This window comes from Leptodactylus fuscus, chromosome 4 (genome assembly GCF_031893055.1).
Source record: "Leptodactylus fuscus isolate aLepFus1 chromosome 4, aLepFus1.hap2, whole genome shotgun sequence".
NCBI classification, from domain to species: Eukaryota; Metazoa; Chordata; class Amphibia; order Anura; family Leptodactylidae; genus Leptodactylus; species Leptodactylus fuscus.
In genome coordinates this window covers 68,738,370-68,759,781 of record NC_134268.1, presented here as the reverse complement: position 1 = coordinate 68,759,781, position 21,412 = coordinate 68,738,370, and the positions used below count along the sequence as shown (strand labels likewise).

Sequence of the window (21,412 nt, the reverse complement as noted above, 5' to 3'; positions counted from 1 at the left end):
TCGGGAGGCAGCAGCCTTGCTGCTGCGCCTCGGCCCCCCCTCTTTCCCGTGACTCCGGTGACCGTAACCCCCCCCCCCTTCCTTCCACATGTGCAATCTGCCCCCCCCCCTCTACGCACAGAAGTGTGATGTGAGCATAGCCCAACATGAGAGTTACTACTAAACTAACTAAAAATTGCCCTGAAAATGGACTGGATTACAGTAAGAAAGCTCCATAGAATTCATGATACAGGTCAGTCCCTAGGCCTCACAAATGTACCATGGTGTCCTAAGGCTGATTCGAAAAGGCTTAGCTTAGTTTAGTAAAATCAGGTCTTCACCGGAAGCTCAATAGGAGAGAGTTTATTTTTCCTCGGCCTTTCCTCGGCCCACCACTGAAAGCTGTGCAGTGGCTCTGCTACTGATATGACTGTTGAACTTGTATCAGCCGCCATATCAGGACTTCAGCGCTTTATAGCCTAATTACCTCTGCTGCATCGCAACCCCCTAGTAGTCTTCACAATCCCCCAGGGGTTGCTACCCACAGTTTTGGAATCACTAATCTAATCTGTATTGCTACTTTTAGTGTTAGTGTTAATATAGTATAGTAAATAGTATTGACTTACAGTAACTTCTACTTTCTTGGTTCCTGTCTACTGCAATTTGTTGTCCAAGCTAAGTTCCTGGTGTTGTCATCACATAGAAACATAATCTGTCAAAGTTTTGATCCATCATGTTTGTTTTATTGTAACTGGTAGTTAACATAATGCAATACTTTACCCTCACTGAAAGAGTAGTTGAGGCATGGTGAAACTGTCCAGAAGATGTGTTTGAGAAATCTATAGTAAGTGAAGATAAGCAAGCCTAGATCAATCTATCTGTCCAGAGATAAAAATGAAGTAATACAAGGGCAGACTAGAACGTGTGGTCTTTTGTGGTTTGCTTTTTTTGTGTGTTTTTACTTGTATTTGCTGGATGTGCTCTTTTACAAAATACTGTAGTCTACAGGGCAGTGACAAGGCGTTTGCCTTGGACGGGCTTTTAAGGATGGTGAAAATCACATCGGTACTGTAATGTTATAGAAAGGTAAATTGGAAGAATCTTAGACAGATTTCTAGTCTGGTTGAAGAGGACCTTTCACCGATTTGGGCACAGGCAGTTCTATATACTGCTGGAAAGCCGACAGTGCGCTGAATTCAGCGCACTGTCGGCTTTCCCGATCTGTGTCCCGGTACCATAGCACTTTACAGTCAGAAGGGCGTTCCTGACAGTCAGTCAGGTACATCCTTCTTCACAGCAGCATCTATCGCACTGTGCTGTGTGAGTGGGGAGGAAAGCCTCCTCCCCTCCTGATAATACTCGTCTATGGATGAGCACTGTGAGCAGAGGGAGGGGGCTTTCCTCCCTGCTCACACTATACAGCGCTATAGGCGCTGCTGTGGAGAAGGACGTTCCTGAATGACTGTCAGGAGCGCCCTTCTGACTGTAAAGAGCTACAGTACAGGGACCGATGGCTCTTTACCCGGGACACAGATCAGGTAACCCGATGGTGCGCTGAATTCAGTGCACTGTCCGCTTTCCAGCAGTATATAGAACTGCTTGTGCCCAAATCGGTGAAAGGTCCTCTTTAAAGAGTTCTTTGAACTTGTGTAGAAGAATAGCAGCAAGTCACAATGCAAATTTTCAAGTGGAAACATTTAGATAAGTGTAAATACGATCGCTCTGTTCAATGCAAATAACATCTAAAAATACTTAAAGCATTTGCCTGTAATAAAACTAGGTGGAATTTATGGAGACGAGGTAAGAGTAAACACAGAATATTAGTTGAATAGCGAATGACAGGAGGTTGCTACAGTGACTGCTGTAAACCAAATGCAATACATTATACCGTATGTCTTATGGCGTATTTCTTCACTTGGACCATTATGCCCTCTGCTCCTCCTTCAGTTCTCCCTGGGTTCCCCTCCATTCTTTACTTTCTGGTTACGCTTACATAGACAATAACCACTCTTAGCTATTGTGGTGACTCAGTGAGCAATTGGATTATATGTTTTTTTGGTTTTTTAAATTCCACATTTTCTGAGCCCTTGCCCAAATGTTTTTTAATGGCTGGCGAAGCCCTTTTAAATGGGCTGATGCTGGTGACAAGCTGTTTGTTCTTTGCCAAACAACTTCTACAGACAATAACTTTCTTAGATGGGATATGGACATGACTTGTCCTCATAAGACAGCCCCTTTCTGAAATCTGTCATTGTGGCTTCTTTTAGTCTAGGGCTACACTGCAACTTTAGTCATGACTGCTGATGAGTAAGTGAATGCAGTCACATTGCAACCATGACTTGTTTGATAAAATCCTGTAATGCGGTTGATCTGTCTTGCAGGCTCTGGAGCAAGAATATTTACATCTACCCAAGTAAATACAAGGAAAGAAGAAGCCATCTTGGTTGCTGATACTTGTGCATTACAGTTATCCCCTGTTTCTGGTAAGTATTCAACAGCGAAGTTAATTGCTATATGATAACACAACAGCCAAAAACCCTAAGTGGAGCAAGGACACAAAAGAGGTGAAAATCTTCTCTTTACATCTGATCTCTTTGCTGTCCTATACACTGTTGCTTCAATAAACTTTGCATACGTGATTAGTACAGACAATATAATATAGATTATAAGAAACTTAGTAATATATCAGAAATTCTGTGGTTTCCTGAAAATCCTACCTTTGGAGATGGACTGCTGGTCACATGTCTTGGGAGAGAGACATGCAGGAGATAAGACAATGAATAGGAGCGGTCTATCACAACCAAAGCACTTTACTTATATCGGTGCAGGTCATTACTGATGCTCTGGCTCTTTCCCTATATCCTACATGATCCTTGGGGTCCCTGAGTGCAAGAGAGACTGTTATAAATCAGGTTCCCCTATATGTACTTTGTGCAGGGCATGGGAGCTAGTCTTTGATCCATCAAAGCAGCTTTTGTACAGATTCTGGAATACTCCCTGACTGTGTGATTGTGGTCATAACTGCGCATACCTTACCTTTTTACTATCTTTGCAGTTGTGAGGGAGCTACATCATCTATATGCCGTTATTCAGAATATGATGTCTTGATACATAATGCTAAAGTGCTGAAATTGTGGCCTGTAATGTACAGACGTTATGGATACGTTACAACTGAAACATACATGTGATAAATAATGTATATGATGTGTTATGCATTTGTTAACTTACCATTTATCTTTCGTTTGTGTTTCAACAGCAAAGCAGGAGGTTGGCGATTTTACTTCTGAGAAACCAGTCTTTAATTTAGCTGCTGTGGTAGCTGAAACGATTGGCCTTGACGCTCATGTAGAAGAATCTGTAAGTCCCTTGATCAGCATGTCAAAATGCTATCTTGTCTTGCTTTGCCTTGAAGCAAGTTAAGGTGAACATCTTTGATAGACCTTTTCCCTTTTGACTGCACCATACACTTGGGTGTTTTTTGTTTGAAAGTTCATGCATGTGTCCTCAATAGACCAGTAACCTTTGCTGGAAACTTATCACCCTTGAGAACAATGAATCGGACATGTTGAGGTCTATCATGCCTGAATCTTTTTTTTTTTTTTTACACCAAACCCCCCCACCCCCCTGTACACATTAAATGATCAGCCAGTTTTGCTAAAATTGATGTGTTCAGCCTTCATTCATGTCGTGTGTGTCCGCTGTTAGACAACTAACCTTTCACTGGACATTCATTGAATTTGACTCTGTAGCGTTTGTTTTGAAAGGGACACTGAGGACGCATGCAGACTACAAGGTTTCAGCTGTGAAGTTGTGTGTTGACCCGGTTTACTGTGCTGTACCGTACATCAGTAGCGGGACTCCTAGCAGTATAGTTAAGTCTGCTGTTAGGAGTCCCAGCGACATACTGGTATAACCTGGCATAACAAATCATTAATACTGTTTTTGCTTGTGCCTTTATTGAAGCAATCCCAGAGTGTACTAAACAACCTGAGGACCAATGCAGGAGCTGTTCAAGTGCTTAAGTATGAGGAGCATTCTCCAAGACTCAGTGAATTAGAGTAAGTCCTTTGTGCTGATATACTTTACTAACCCAGTAATCTACTACTTTCTTCAGCTGTCCTCCTTGTGACCTTCACAACCAGGATTTCTTCACTGTTCATTGAAGTTAACTTAGTACATGGTGTCTTATATTCTCCATTGTTGTCTTTGGAAAATTATGTGGTTACGATAGTTTTTCTCTGCATGCCGTTCATTTGTTAACCTATGTGGCTAGGACTGCTGTGCAGGATTTTCAAAAAATCTCATTCAGAGAATGCTTTTTTTTGCTTTGCCAAATTTAGATTTATTTTAGTTTAGGGTAGATTTGTATTACAGTCATTAGTCTATTGCTCTGATCTGTCACAGGATTAGAGCGGCTGACTTAAACTGCAATGAAATGATAAAGACTGAGTCCCTTCCATCTACATTCCCTCTAATGTAAGAAGCATGGTGGAAGCTTTATTCTGTCATGTGTGTCTTCTTCTTGAACAGAATTAAAAGCTGTGTATGCAGGACTTTTTCTTCTGTTTAAAAATGATGCATACATGTTAGAATGAAGGGTTCTGCCATGTTTTACACTAGAGTGACCTCAGACAGGGAGCTCCATCTGCATCAGTCATTCTATTGCCGTTTCAGTCAATGGACTATGACAGTAGTCTAAACCCATGCTTAAGAACTGGCCACTTTCTGCAGTCAGAAAAGTAAGTGTCCTGTTTGATTTGTCCTGGATAACTGCCTCAAATGCTTCTTCCATTTCCAGAAATTACCAGTGTAGCAGTCCTTGTCATAGCGGCTCCAAAGATAATGGAGTATATAGATAGAAGCAAATAAAGTTGTAAAATACAAATTAATGGGAGTTTTATAAAGTAATATTTGCAGATATTTTTCAAGCTTTCTTTTAATAAAAGTGATTTGGTATAGAATACAGATTATTGTTCATACATTTAAAAACTAAACATATTAGACATTCACACAACCATAGTAATTTATTGTTAATTTAGGAAATTAGTGCGAAACATGAACAGTATAAAAATGCAGGAAATTGCTTCATCCTATATTTATGCTTCAAAGATTTAATGATGGAAAGCTATATATTGTGTGTAGACGGTAAATAAATTATATGTCACATCAAAAAATACTATTTGGTTGGCATAAATTGATCTCATTAACCATGTCAATTTTTAAAAAAAGCAACACAAATGTGAATAAAGGAAATAAATAGCTGGTCTTATAGGTTAGGTGACAGCAATGAAGCAAAATTAGACTGTTAGTTTTCCATAATGGCGCTGGTTTCTGTATTGTGTGTAGATTGTGGTTATATATTTCTTTGTATAAATACTTATAGTATAATGTTGCTTAGACTTATTTTTTTGCTTGGCACAGACTCTCCGAGAACGTACAGAGTAATCCACATGACCTGGAGTGGGATTCACAGCGAATATCACCAGTGTTTGGAATGGCCGCTTCCAAAATTGACACCACTGCCAAATTAGATACTAGCACTTCTCTCCTGCCTACTGGATTCAGCCTGAAGTCCTCGTATTCTAACAAGCCTTCTGTCCATGTATTGTCAGAAGATACTTCCCTGGTGATGGCGTTGTGCCACAGGACAGAGAAAAACTCTGTGATCAGCCAATGCTCAGGCAACAAGCAGCAGCCTTTACACAGGAGCACAAGTGACTCTCTGATCAGTGGCACCAATGCTGGTTTTATGAGCAAAGACAATATGGACCATGAAGGATATAAGCAAACTGCAAGCAGATGTGGCAAGCGGAAAAAGGTAGAAAGTGAAGTAGAAACAAACTGTGAAATGGCAACTGTTAATAAAGAGAATGATTTTCCCTTAAAAATTGCCAATGGTGCCGGAGATCTTTCCCTTGATAAGCCCCTGGATCTCTCAGATAGGTTCTCTGGACTGAGCCCTCAACAGAAAGGGCAAGAGACCTCTAGAAGCAAGATGAAGCAATCTACTATACAAGACACCTTCAAATTAGTTCCCAGAAGCAATTCTTCTATGGGACATCATTTTCAGGGGAGTTATTTACAGCCCAGGGAGGTCCCCTCACATCAAACAGCGACTCATAAGAAGGCAAGAAAGGGAGACTGCACAGAAATCCGGCCACAAACTGATTTGGAAGGAGCTCAGGAGGATAGTCAGCTATTTGATGACACAGAGGTATTTTTTTTTTTTTTTCTGTGTTTCATAACCTCAAAGGAGTTGTTAAAAATTATGAAGTTATCCCTTATTCTCTAAGGGAGCATGAGAGATAGCGTTGTACGGCACTTGACTATCTCAAACACTCCCATGGAGATGAGAATGGAGCAGCAGTGCATGCTAGGCCCAACACTCCATCATGACTGCAGAACCATTGCCTCATTCTTGGTATCACCGAACCCTCACTAATCATGAAGTTATCCCCTATATGCCTCATTGTTGCCCCTATACACAGTACGATGCCCCATGGTTTTATTCTATACATAGTATGATACTCCAGTGTTGCCCCAAGTGATCCTTCTGTATCTCTCACTTCCGCGCGGTGATCGTACTGTCCCCATTCTGTCACAGACTCCATCACCTGCAAGCATCGATCCCGATAACAACTTGGAGCTGGGTGAAGGATTATGGGACTGGACACCTATTTCATTACCTCCCCATGCTCAGCGTAGTGGAGGACAGATGTTCCAGGGGTTGCTACTCCCTTCCCTATCTTATTGATAGGAGAATAACCTCATAACTTGATACAACCACTTTAAGGCCAGCTTCACACGGGCAGTTCCCTTCCAGAGAATGCATTACACGTGTCTGTATTTCCTGGACTGCACTTTCTCATTATCTTAATGTCCCTAAACTTTTAATGTCATAGTGACCTCTCACTAGCTTTGGTGATGGTCCCATAGATAGTTCTATGAGCCCGTGTTCTGCTGTGGAGCCAGTCAAGACTGAAGGGGCACAATGCTCTATTGAGCACCTCTGACATGACATATCCAGAGTTTCCTGAAAACTTACTTTAACAAAATTGAGACTGAGGACTTTGCTTGAGGGGTTTGACCCATGGAGCCCATCTTATGGGCAACCCATTAGTCATCCGTGTCACAGGATATACTTTGCTGAATCTGATTTGTCAGAGGCTCACTACAGCCCTGGTCTTTAGACTCACTTAAACAAATGGCGATCCTTCACACTTAAACATATTACAAAGAAAGTTACTGAAAATTACTTAAATGGTATTTTACTTTGTTAGTTTTATCTGAATGTAACACTGAGTACCCCAACCCTTCCCCCACTCTTCCCCATGTAAGCCAAAAATGAAGTGAGGCTGTTTATTGCCCAAAAGATAAAAACTCATAGACTTCAAATAATGTTACTTCTAATGTAATGGTTATGTTTATTCACTTATTTCTAGCCAATTGTATGGTTTTTATTTGTACATCTCTTAAGTATTCTGCAACTTTAACCTTGTTTTACTATTCAGGAACCTGGAGCCCATGTACCAAAAAGGCCTAGTAGATCGGTGCAGAGAGTCTGCAAGCAAGCATCAGTGCTGCAACCAAATCCTCACGCTGTACAACCCAGAGACAAAGAGGAAGGTATATCGTGCATAAATGTACTCCCCATGGGTGATGTGTAAAGAAAACCCTGAGTAGTCATGCTGTCATTATTGCAGGAATGTGCCAAGAAATCTAGATTTTCAATAGGTCGGAAATTGACTGACGCTATACTAAAGTGAATGTGCTTTTGCAATGGCAGCAAAATTGTATTCCCAGCACCTGCGGGTTTGTTATATGCTGTCTAGCTTGTTAAGGAACCAAATGTATGCTGTTATCTAGTATACTGCTGTAGCTACACCAAAACTGGTGTACATTGTTACTTCTTATCATCCCACCAATGATCTAATATGTGCATAGGCCGAGGTCAGTTAGGCTAAGCTGAATTCAGAACTATACATTTGCACCCTGTTGCCTGCTGAGTTTCTTTATTTACGGTTTATCCACCTAGTCCACATCACACACTGCAGCATACAAAGCTGATGTTTCCAAGTGTGTCTTTTTAAGTTTTCCCACAAAAGACATTGGATATGCCCTAAATGTCTAATAGGTGTGGATTCTGCATCTATCTCTAAAATGAGCTTCCCTCCCCTTCACCAAAACTCTGTTCCCGATTTACTTAACCCAGCCATGATGTAGCTGAGGAGATTTTTAATGCAAGAAATGAACAGCACTCAAAAAATATTTTTTATTTATTTTTGGAGTGCTGTTGATTTGTTGCATTATCCACATGTGATCATACGCCCGATCACTTAGAATTTGCACCCACTGACCAGATCGGTATTTTTTCTGGTGCTGCTCTGCACAACTGTTTTTGAGGAGATTTTTAGCTATGCCCGGGCTTTAGGGAAACCTCGAAGCTCTGAGCTACTCTACTTCTTTAGCCTCATAGAAATGAATGAGAGTTATGGAAATGGTATACATCAGAGCTATGCTGTTTCTATAAAGCCAGACCACTGCTGAAAGTCTCCTCAGCTCGGATGCAGACAGGTAAGTAGGGCTCAGAGACCAAGTGTTTATTTCAGAGAGGGAAGTCTTTCATGGGACGAGAGGGATAAATCTTTTACGCTGGAGTCCCAATGTGGCATTTCACAGTTCCAGTAAAGTGAATGGGATTCCAGCGAATCCCATTCACAAACTGCAGAAATGCCTGCAGCAATACTGTGGTTTCCAAAACCGTTACGTTTTTGGAAATCACAGCATGTTAATTATACCTACAGAAATGCTGGTGTTTTCCCTATAGGTATAATTGAATCCTGAAATCCACAGAGGAAAACTCTGCAGACTTTCTTTGCAGATCGGTGTGGGGAAAAACTGTGATGCGCTTTAACTAGTAATGGCTGGATTTTTATTTATTTATTTTTTCTTATAACTGGAGCTGTGATCTTAGAATCTCACCACTGTTGTAAGTAGTTTTAAAACCGGAGCTACAGCTATTTCAAGTGAACTCCCCCTGCCCCCATCCCTCCCCCCCATTACCAAGTTTGGCTGCTACAACTGTAAATACTGGCGATACACTGAGTATTGTATTGTACTGTACTGTTTTACAGTAAAAGGAAGTAAAATGGTCTAACAAATTTAAAAAAAACCAACACCCGCTTACAGAATGGGTAAAAAGGAATTTAAAAAAAAATACGCATCAACAACCCAAACCTGATAATGTCTATGGTGATGGCTATCATTTGAATGACTGTTCAGTTTTGAGGACTATTAGAGTAGTGTGAGGCATAGCGCTTTGGAGTGATGGAGTTGTCCTTTGTGCTCCAGGTTGCTCATGTGACTATTGTGAAATTAAAGAATATATCTGCAGTTGAGGCATTTATTTCCATGGGGGGTGAAAAAGATATTCCATTCAAGTGAGCTTTACCTGTCCAAAGTAAGGTTCACAATACCATTGTTGATGTCAGTTACTGTGATCTGTCATTGGATGACCGTAACATACATGAACTAGCAGAGTAACAGAGACAGATGGAGAGAGCTCTCTGTGTTCATTCCCATTGGCACAGATGTAAACAACATGATAGAAAAGTAAGAAAAAAAAACTGAAGAAAACATCTGTCATGTTCTCTACATTGAGTTGACTACTGATGGAGAGTCATTTAATGTCTGTTGCTGTCATCCTTTGATGGATGATAGTAATGGACATTATCAATGGTAGTGTGAACCAAGTAGAGATGAGTGAGTACTATTCGAAACGGCCGTTTCGAATAGCACTCACCCATAGGAATGAATGGAAGCGGCCGACACGCAGACTTTGCTGGCGGCCGGCCGCTTAACCCCCTGCGTGCCGGCTGCGTCCATTCATTCCTATGGGTGCGTGCTATTTGAAACGGGAGTTTCGAATAGTACTCTCTTATCTCTAGAACCAAGCCTAACTGTGCTGCTTGTTTAATATGCTTCCCCCTGATGATGCATGTAAGTTACTTGTTCTGTGGTTCCACTAATGCTGCCTATTAATAGTAAATAAGGGATACAATAAACAGCAAGTAACTATGTCAATGTTATTGACGTGACTTGTACATTTTAGCATTCTCGTCTTGGTATGAAATTCCTGTAGACTCCAGTTCTATGTTCCCCGTCTATGTTATGAACGTGCAACTGATTCACTGTAGACTGGAAGGTTTCAGCGTCTTACCAGTTTAAGATCTCCGTCTGCTGTAAATGAATGACAACATTATTGTTTGTATCCTAAGGCTCAAAACCCAACAAACCATGCCGAGAGCTTTCTACAATTGCATGTAGTCTACACAATGTTCTGTGAGCTAAATACAGCACATCACACATTTCTCCCCCAATTCTCTGCTTAGTTGCTTGATGTATACTTTATTACCAATTCAGGTATATGTGTAAAAAGTTCCCTGCTTATATATTATAGTAGTGATTTAATTAATGTTAAACATATGTGTTTTTTTTTCCAGAAAGCTATAGTTAGTATCTGCAGTAAGTCAGCCAAGTTTCGATGTGTATCTTGCTTCTGAACAAGATAACTAAGAAAACTAATAGCAACCACTGTAACAAAATATAGGAAGCGGTGTATGGGAAATACAGCTTTGCTAATGTTCCATGTCGGATCTGCGTCTGACAAGTATCATGTTCTGCTGAGTGTGTATTTAATATGGTTGAAACAAAGGCTAATTCCTGTCTCTGTGCTCCTGTTTTATGCTCCTCTTCAGCTGTGCATGTAGTCACACCAAATATAAAACACAAAGGTCTTATTACCAAAATCCAAGGCAAAGCTTGAAACCTAAACAGTGCACCAATCTCTCTCCAGTCTTCAAAATGTAGAATGCCAAAGCATATAGAAACCTGCAACAATTAAAAAGTTCTATTTGTCACATACATTACCGTATATACCCGAGTATAAGCCGATCCGAATATAAGCCGAGACCCCTAATTTTACCACAAAAAAACTGGGAAAACTTATTGACTCGAGTATAAGCCGAGGGGGGGAAATCCACCATTGCAGATAAAAAGTCTGTTCATGTGCATTGCAGCTTAGTAACTCCATGGGGATCATAGTAATAGCAGTTAACCCCATCATGTCCCTCACATTAACCCCCTGTGTGCCTCACATAAGAGTTACAGATATGTGGGACATGGAGGTAATAATTAGGTGTCTTCATAATTAAGGTGTTTCATTAGTACCCTCATGTGTCTCACATATTAGTAACCCTTATATGGGGCACACGGGTTAATATGAGGGACGTGATGGGGTTAACTGTTATTAATGTGAGGCACATGGAGTTACTGAAACTAAATTAATAACCCCAAATACCTGACATTAATAGGCAGAGTAACTAAAGGAAGGTCCCTGTGTGTGTCACTTTACTGTAGCTTTCTCTCCTCCATACAACAGACATCTTCCATAAGACACGATGAATCCTGGCCACTCCTCTGCAGGGTAGATGCTAAATCCTAGTGTGCTAAAGGACCTCTGATGACGTCATGACCATGTGATCGGACTCTGGTGTGGGCGGAGCTACTAGGATTTAGACTCAACCTTATCTGCAGATGTTACATACCAGTGGCTACAGGACCTTTGATACAGTCAGGACCTTTGAGATCACAGTCACGTGACCTCATGAGAAGCCAATCACACAGCAGTAACACTAAAGGACCTCCCCCTTCCAGGTCCTTCCAGTTTTCTGTGCTCCGTGAGCCCTGGCTCGTGTATAAGCCGAGGAGAGCTTTTTCAGCATGAAAAATGTGCTGAAAAAGTCGGCTTATACTCGAGTATATACGATATATTTGTATTGAAACTTTTTTAACGAAGAGAGGTTAGACCCAGATATCACTTATACATGTAAAATAGTTACACATTTTAGGGAAGCTGATTTATGTGGCACGCGGAATGAAGAGTATTTCGGTGCTTAACTAGAGTCCCAACCCAGATATCTTCAAAGAATAAACTTCTGCACACCATACTGGATAATGGAGTGATTACTTATTTTAAGAATTCCATATATTACAGAGGAGATGGCACAGTGACGTTTTAGCCTGATTCGCAGTCCTGAGACTCAGGTGACATGGGGAAGAGGAGTTTGATGTGAGACACCCCGCACAAAGTCTGATGAAGGCCAATCAGGCCGAAACATCGCTAAACTATCTCCTCTGTAAAATATGGATTTCTTAAATAAAAATTATTTAGTATGGTGTGCAGAAGTTTCTGAATGTTTTTGGGAAGAACAATAAAGTAATGGTAGAATGTAGATAGAGGTACAACAATTATTGTTTTACTAAAGAGGACCTCCTCCACCATCTCCAGTTCTTGGGGTCCATTCACACGGAGGAAAATGGTGAGGAATTTGGTGTGGAAGCAGAAAAAGGAACCCATTGAAGTCAATGGGAGGCTTTTTTCAGCGCTGAAATTCCACACCAAATTCCTCACCATTTTCCTCCATGTGAATGGACCCTTACTATCTTAGGAATGGTGAGGGCTAGGGAAAAGAAATAAGTCCTACTGTGCTGGAGTGAGTGGAGCAATACCTGTTAAATGATATATATAGATAGATAGATAGATAGATAGATAGATAGATAGATAGATAGATAGATAGATAGATAGATAGATTTATTTCTTTTATTTTAATTTTTTGGGACTGGCGAGCGGGGAGACAAGAGGATGCCGCACTTACACCTCTGCTGGCAGCTTATCTCCCCAGGATCAAAAGGACTGGGCGAGCTGAATCAAAATGCCCAATCCAGCTCTCTACAATTCATGACTGTCCATAATAGTGGATTTGGCTATCAATGCTATCAATCTTGTGTGCATGGCCAGCTTAATATGTTGAATATTTAAGTGCAGTTATAATATTACAATATGTAAACTTTCTCTAATAAGTTTTTTGTGTATTATTCTGTTGTTTGCAAGAAACCTTCTTAATGGTCATTATAATCCAAGCAGAGATGAGACATTAATTCCTGTGATATTTTCCTATTTAGACTTGGCTTCTGTTGAGAATGTGCAGTGGAGCATTGACCCGGGAGCAGACCTTTCTCAGTATAAAATGGACAACACTGTTGTAGATGGCAAGGCAAGTGAAAAAGTACATTTGTAGATTTAGTAATGAATTGTATTCATGTGGTATGAATAATAGGCATAATGCGCTGTCTTTCACTAGGACGGATGCCACATTAATACAGAATATGAAGATTTGGATTACACCTATGTCAGTGAAAGTATGCTGTTAAAAATGAAAGATCCCAAAAACACAAATGACAGTCCACGTAAGTCAGTCATGTCTGCAGATGTTTGTTCTTTCAGAGACACCTGTACAATAGTAGTGATTTAGATTGGTACTGTCTTGCCTTGCAGATCAGGAAAATAAAGGGCATGACAGTTTTGCAGAATTGTTTGACAAGACGGAATGTGAGGAGTATGTGTCATATGCCCAAGAACACAGCCCGTCCCAGAGGATGGACTGTGAGGAAGAACCCGATGGATCCACACCACTCAAAGTATCCATGAATGCAAGAGGTCAGAGGTCCTCCAGACAATGTATTTTTCAATTCAAAAATGGGGGTGGGAGAGAAAAGTAAATAAAATTCCAAAGAGAAAATCTGGGTATAGACCCATAAGTCCTTATGAGCCAAGCCCCCTACCAGACAATGCATTACTCCATTTATCCATTGAAATCTCAGCTCTAGTATGTCGTGAGGTCAAGGGGTCACTCCTATCATTGATTGACTGCTATCTCTGTATGTAGAATCATAGAGGGAAGGCTGGGGTATGAGCATTTCCTTGACTTAACATAGAGCAAAGATTTCAGTGGATAAATGACAGGTTACACTGAATCTTTTCCCATAAATCTATAACTGCGCAAATCCTGCTTTATAGGATTGAGAACCATGAGTGGGGCCTCCTATAGATCATCTGTTTTAAACAGTGGTACCGATTCACAGGCCATGTGACCTCGCTTTCATCCGTCACGTGGCCTCTCTATTGCTCAGTCACATTCAATTAAAGGTGGTTGCACAGCTAAGGTCTCCACAAGGGTCCCAGATTTTGGACCGCTATCAATCTTCAATAGATTTGGATAGGTCATCAGTCTTATGAACTTCGAAAATTTCTTTAAATTTTTTTTTAAAAAATGCAATTGCTACTTAAGTTTACAGAACAGGGAAATGTATGATCTACCAAGCTCTTCAATGGATTACCCCAGGGTTCTGTTTTTCATGTATTCCTTTCTGTGAATAGTTGGTTTACATTGCTGTTTTGTTTAGGGAGCCAAGGAAAAGGAGAAGCCTACCAGAAGCAAAAGGCCTACGTTGAGCCCTATGTACAGGATGTGACAATGTAAGTAAATTTCAACATAACCCAATGTACATTAACGTCTTCCCAATCTCCCATTGACTATGTACGTCCAGGCCGAGGCTGACTACTAGAGATATTTACTACACCAGCCAGGCATTGATGTGGTACATCTTTGTAGCATGGCCAATATATCGCTGGAATCTCTTACTAATGAAGTAAGACTGGTGTTGGAAATTAAATAAATTCCCTTTTTTTTGTTTAAAAGGAAAAGTCAACTATGTAATAAATAAATAAATGTACAAAGTAGTTAGAGATATGCCTTAACATGAAAACAACCATAATCACCACACTGCTTCAACCTGGGATGCCAGTTTTTATATCTGAACTCTAGGCCTATAGCTATACAGAGGCTCACACAGCTGCTCTGTGTTGTCATATGATGGTTTGTATTACAGTATGTGATGGCACATGCCGTGATTACTTTTCTGCTGGAATCATACAGTATACAGAGGTACATTGTGGACCTACAGAAGTCTGTGGAAACCACAGAACTGGTCTATACAATTGCTTAATAGGGTCATGTTTCCCCTATATTTCCTACTAGCTGGTACCCGCGACTTCGTCTTCGGTGATTGTAGTAGTGGGTATATACAGGCGCGAGTAAGGTTTTCGTACTGTGTATAAGGTATGGGATATGAAATGTAACTTTGTATCTTGTTTTTGCTGTAATTCTGAGAATACGTGAGACTTTTGTGTTGAATGTAATTTGTATTTCAGCTGCTATACGGTGTTGTGAGAAACTGTACATAGTGTCTTTGGGACAGAGGTATTTCAAGTTAATATACTTCAATATACGACATTGTATGATTTGTTATTTTCCGCCAGTACATGTAAGTTTTGGGCACAGGATACTCTTGAGCAAGCCGCATAAAGTTGTCCATGTGAGAAGCCTGGTGTGGCCAAATGTATTCCTGCTACTTTCAGCGTTTGTCCTTGGGATTTATGAATGGTTATTGTAAAAGCAATTTAAGGGAAAATTGTAGTCGTTTGAATTGAAATGGGAAATGATTTGGTATAATTGGAATGTGTGGGGTTAACACACTGTCATCTTTAGCTGCTCCTGTAAGAATAGTGGCTTCAGTGATATTTGTTCCTAGTTGTGTGACACATAGCCTCGTGCCATTACACAATCGGGGTGCATCGAGATTACGCATGAGTAGAACAGGGACGCCAATCTTCAGTTCTAGTTTATGTGAAGGGACGATGGGTAATTCTAAGGTGGGCAGTAAGTCAGATTGGTGACATTATTATCGACCATTACGTGTCCGTGGTGTGTTGAAAGGGTACATCGGAGTATACAGGCCAGAAGTAGTCCCAATGCAAACATGCTATCGGAATTTACCAGTGTCATTGGCGTGGAGACCTAGGGAAGGTGGATGGATCGTGAAGACGAAACAGCAGTGAGGTGAGAGTGCTGTCGGGGAGTGTGGCGGGGTAGAGAGAGTAGTTCAGGTGCTGCGGCCTACGGTGGAGGCGCAAAATGGTGGCATGCTGGAAACACGTTCTGTAGGTGGCTAAGATGCACATGCTCCTGGCAACAGAGTGGAGTGGCTGGGTGGGCGGTGTCGCGGATCATCAGAGCGGTGGGGGTTGGCAAACATGGCTGCTCCGGAGGGTTAAAGAGGTAGCCTCCTGGAGTATCGTTAAGGTCAGGGTGAAAGTGGTAAAGTATATGTAAATGTGATTGTGTGGAGTTAGGGGCTTGGCTGCAGAGGGTAATATGAATTTTGTGGCTTGCTATGGTCCAAAGTGTGTGCGATTGCAGAGATGGTGATGTGAGTTTGGGTTTTGTGGGGTTCGTTCCTGGGAAAAACGTATGTGCGCTATTGTGACGAAAAGTAGCCTATTGCGCAATCCTGTGTAGTAACTATGTTTGTGGAAACTTTCAGCCAAATCGGTGGAGCGGGTTTTGCGTGATTAAGGAACAAACATCCAAACACACAAACCCACAAACATCCAAACTCACAAACTTTCACATTTATAATATTAATAGGATATGTATTACATGGGGTAACAGACCTGTATGAGTGTCTCACTCAGCTTCTCATTGGGGTCATACAGGCTAATCTTACATCTTGGGACCAGACAAATATTTGTAATTTTTACCAATCATGTTTTTTGTGCTCTCCATTTTTATTACATGTTAAGTTACATAAATGTGTCAATTTACTGTGGAAAAATAATACATGCCAACATATTCCGCAGCACTTTGCAAATTGTAGGGTTGAAGTACAGACAAAAAAAGAGACATCACAGAGTAAAAGTCAATCCACTCAATGGGACTGAGGGCCCTGCTCGCAAGAGCTTACAATCTGAGGGGCTGACACAAGATGCTAGAATGTGCACACACTATGTTTGTAATATATAAATACTGAACACAATATATTTTATATTTTTGTTTTGTTTACTATACCTTTCCATTAGTCTATATATAGGAACTTATGCCTTAGGATAAGGCTGTTATCTAGTTTTGGAGGAAATCCCAATTGGTGCCAGAACTAGAATTTCCTCAAACGCAGGACCGCCCTGTTTTGATCATCCTGTTAAGTGTTATGGGGCTGGAAAATGACAGAGATCATAGAATCTTCTGATCGCCATCATTACGTTTGCCTATGACAACTAAAATTATTTCCTACTTTGTGTAGATGGGAGCCATGAACACAGATTAGCAAATTGCAGATCAGAGCATTTTGACTGCAAAAATTGCTCAAGCAATTTGAAACGTAGTCAATATCTCCTGGGTGTTGCCTTCAATTTTTACCACGGAGGTTGGGTCGGTTTTCAGCCTTTGCATTACAAAGATTAAAAATCACACAAACCCTAGGCAAAAAATTGACCTGTTTGTGGGTTTAAAACCTTGTGCTGCAAGTTCTTTTTTTTTTTTTCAGCCGTGTATAGACAAGATTTGTTTCCCATCCTATCCACTACACTGATACTGTGTGTCGCCAATGTGACTACGCCATGTCTAGCCCCCGCCAAAAATTAGATTCTGAGTAGAAATCTAGACTCTTATGTGTTGTGCAATTTATTTTATGCTTTTATTTTTTTTCTATTTTTTGTTTAAATAGGAAAAAGTCTATAGTGGATTTTCCTCATATTGAGGTTGTGCGAAACAAGGAAGAAAGAAGGAAACTGCAGGGCCATACCTGTAAAGAATGTGAATTGGTAAATGAGTAGACTGCTTTTGCTTTTTGTTTGTACATATTTCTTTCTTTCGTTCTCAGTAGGTCGAGAAGGGGAATCCTTATTTTATAGCAATTTATCCCAGATTATCATAAAACCTATATTTGTAAAGGAAAATATCACCAGACCAGAGTTTAGGGAGTTGTTCTAGATACTCCCCACACCGCTGTAGGATGTGTCTCATGTATAAGGTGACAAATAAGTCTTCATAAGTTAGGAGCTTACTCCTGCAGGGCCATGCGCTTGCTCACAGCTAGTGTAAATGATCACAATGATCCACATTCAGGAAAATGGCAAGCGTTGTGTGTTCAAAAACTTGGGATTGTTTCATCGGGCGAACAAGCACCATAAATTTTTCCCTGCAGTATTGTCACTTGTCCCCAGTTTTTATTTGAAAGTAGTGAAGCAGGACCCATAGAAAAATCCCATGACTTCAGCAGCCAATCACTGCTTTTGATTTGTGACTGTGATAAAAATCCTTTTAAATCTCCATTTATAACATTCCTGGCCAATTCTTTTGTGTGCACTTTTCCCCAGTACTATGCAGACCTTCCAGAAGAAGAGAGAGCGAAGAAGTTGTCAGCCTGCTCCAGGCACCGAGCCCGTTACATCCCACCCAGTACTCCAGAAAACTTCTGGGAAGTGGGATTTCCTTCAACACAGACTTGCAAAGAAAGAGGTTTTTGGTTTTTGTTTTGCACTGAATATTAACCCCAAAATCACTTTATTAAAATTTATGGTAAGCTGAAAACTGGGAAAAGGTTTTTGCCATATTTTTCCCTGAGAATTATGGTTAGTGACGATCAATTGGTACACGGCACTAAAATCAATTGTTTTGTAGTTGGCTTTTAATATCTAATGACGGCTTTTGCAATGGTTTTAGCACTAACTGATTCTGCTTTGCTTTCTTCCTGAAGGTTACATAAAAGAGCAGATGTCCCCTTGTCAGAGACCACGGAGAAGACAACCATACAATGCAATGTTTTCTACAAAAAGCAAGGAACAGAAGACTTAAAGGACTTGGCTCCTCCTTTAAATGTGTAGACACAGACTCAAGCTGGGTTCACATCTGTGTCTGCTGGAGACTATACTGCATAGTCCAATAAAATCTGCGGAGGACTTTTCTCCACTGCTTTCAGTTTCAAAAAGCTGGACACCTAAAGTCACCATTATAGTCAATAGGGTCTGCCAGGCGCGGTGTGCAACCACTGTTATCCAGTGCTAGTGTGAACCTAGCCTCAAGCAGTTTGCATTGTACAATATTTACAGTCAGACATTTTTTGTACCTGCATTTTAGTGCTTATTAGGGACATGCAAGTAAAGGCTGAAAGTGTATAAATATTTACACCTATATGCCTATGTAGCTTGAGACTATACGCTACACTGCCCTCAGTGGGCCATGTAGAGTTTATATATAAAGCTTCATTACTATGGTTGTCATCCAATTTTCTCCTAAGCACACAATTTGATGTTGAGAATTTATATATGGTTTATTGATGCTAGATTTAAAAAAAAAATGCAAAAAAATAAATATTTAATATCTATATTTTTACTTTTATAAATATGGACATTCTTTGTATTTTAGCACCTTTTTATGTGTAGGTGCTTTGTTTGCACTGGAAAAATGAATGCATAGAGCTTTACAGATGATCTGTAATTAATAAAAATTGGCATTTTATTTTATACATTTTTGGGTTGGTTTTTTTTTTTTTCAAACCTTTGACACGGTTGGAATCTAATAGCATAAAGGGGTTGTCCAGGATAAAAGGAAACTTTAACCCTAACTAAACTTACATTTTAAAAATTTTTTTTATTTTTTTAAAGTAGAAGCACATTTTCTAATTTTTGAGATGACATTCTGTTTCCCAGTTTCCAGAAATGGAATGTCACCGATACTACCTACTCCTCCTCCACCCCATCATACGTACCTGTCTTCATGTCCTCTTCTTATAAACACAAAGTATAACTTCCTTCAGGGGGACCGGTGGCTGTGCAATAGAGCACTGACTCTATTGTGCGAACGGTGGCAGACGTGAATGAGAGAAGGATCGGGCCTCCCACGCATGCGCAATAGAGCTAAAGTGTCTGCACTCTGTCTCTCTTTCGCAGTAGGAAGCCAAGAGAAGAGGGCGGCACATCTCCAGGACCGGAAGACAGGTAAGTATGATGGAGTAAGGTGGGGGGCTAAGTTAGCTTGGTAAGTAGGGCGAGTAGTCTGCAGGCTAGTCAGGGAAATGGGTTGTGACGGGAAGGGAGCGAGAGATGGATACTGCAACCTACACATGGTAGTTGTAGGTTAAGAGAGCAGAAAGCTACCCACATAAACAAAACACTCAAAACACTACTAAAGGTATTTGGGTGCACTTATTAACCCATTAATAGCACTAACAGACTTTAAAAAAAAAATGTTTGCCTGAAAAACTCCTTTAATGCCTAGATAAGATGGTTACTCCTACTTTTTAGGAAACGCCAAGAGTAGTTGTGTGAGTGATGTGATAAACTGACCCACTAGAGAATTACATCTTATTAGGTTAATACAATTTTATTAAGGTTTTTTAAACAGAACAAAACAAGAATAAGATATAACCCGCAGAGAAAAGCAAATAAGAACCATGTCGTGAGCCATTACATAGGCAAATGACCAAATCAAATCGCAGACAGGCATATCAAGGGGGAATTAGATCTTATTAAATCCTTAGGGTATAATTCACACATGGCAGATGCCAGTCCATTTCAATGAACGGTATAGTTGCTAAAATTTCTGCAACAAATGTGTATTTGATGTAACCATATAACCATAAGGTTTCCCTCAGATTTAGTATGTTTTGTAGGCCTTTTTTTATGGTAAAAAGAACCAAAAAACATCCTTCTGTAACAAGCTATTATTTGGAATCCTGTATGGGTACTGCTTTGTTCTTACATGGGCTCTGAAGGGTCTACTGCAAGCCCATACTGGATCCAAAGGCTGGACCACCTCCCCTCCATTTCTTAGGACTGAGCAGAAGCCACTAGGGATTCCTTGTTAGAGAGTTAGAAGAAGGAGCAAATAGGTGGAGATCATTGTGTACTTTGGGACCTTTGGTATTGCATACGGTCTTGATTCCTCCACCATGTCTGTTCTTTGACAAAACCCTATCTCTAAAGTCTTGAGCCCAGTCTTCTTGATGGTTGTGTTTTGTGCACAGTCAACTCTTAGTATTGACATATGTAAGCCAATCAAGGTTATGTCCTGTCTATAATCTGTCACTTTATCGCTATTAAAGTCCGTTGCTCTCATCCTACGATGGATGAGAGCTTCGGATTATAATAATGGTTTTGTGAAAGTACTGAAGATGCTTCATATATATTGATTGTCCTCTCTACTGTGATGTCATTCAAGCATACTTTATGAAGATTCCGAGGCTCAGATCTCCCTGATGCCACAAATATGTAAGTATGTGACCCCTAGCATTATCCACAACAGGGATTATACAACCTTTTCTGGTTTAAGGGCCACAAAAAAAACCAAAACTTAAAGGGATATTCTCTTCTAAAACATTAAAGGGGTATTCTATGTCAATGATACTATCTATACTGCTAGCGTATGTAAAATTAAGACTTTTACAAAATACATTGCTTTAGAAGTTTTGTTTGCCTGATATGTAAAATTATTCCTCTCATTTACACATGGTTGTGTAGACAGTCATCCTACACTCACCGGCCACTTTATTAGGTACACCATGCTAGTAACGGGTTGGACCCCCTTTTGCCTTCAGAACTGCCTCAATTCTTCGTGGCATAGATTCAACAAGGTGCTGGAAGCATTCCTCAGAGATTTTGGTCCATATTGACATGATGGCATCACACAGTTGCCGC

General features: G+C 40.4%; 1 protein-coding gene across 1 annotated transcript in view; it reads left to right on the top strand.

The window, feature by feature from the left end:
* RBBP8 (RB binding protein 8, endonuclease) overlaps positions 1-19,041 on the top strand; it is a 30,363-nt gene extending 11,322 nt beyond the window's left edge. Inside the window, exons 7-18 of the mRNA XM_075270623.1 lie at positions 2,361-2,462; positions 3,236-3,336; positions 3,943-4,037; positions 5,401-6,193; positions 7,491-7,605; positions 13,003-13,094; positions 13,182-13,287; positions 13,376-13,537; positions 14,284-14,356; positions 17,443-17,539; positions 18,095-18,236; positions 18,475-19,041. Of these exons, the coding sequence (XP_075126724.1) occupies positions 2,361-2,462; positions 3,236-3,336; positions 3,943-4,037; positions 5,401-6,193; positions 7,491-7,605; positions 13,003-13,094; positions 13,182-13,287; positions 13,376-13,537; positions 14,284-14,356; positions 17,443-17,539; positions 18,095-18,236; positions 18,475-18,572 (1,976 nt within the window). The 3' untranslated portion in view covers positions 18,573-19,041. The remainder of the gene's footprint in view (positions 1-2,360; positions 2,463-3,235; positions 3,337-3,942; positions 4,038-5,400; positions 6,194-7,490; positions 7,606-13,002; positions 13,095-13,181; positions 13,288-13,375; positions 13,538-14,283; positions 14,357-17,442; positions 17,540-18,094; positions 18,237-18,474) is intronic.
* Positions 19,042-21,412: the final 2,371 nt, after the last annotated feature.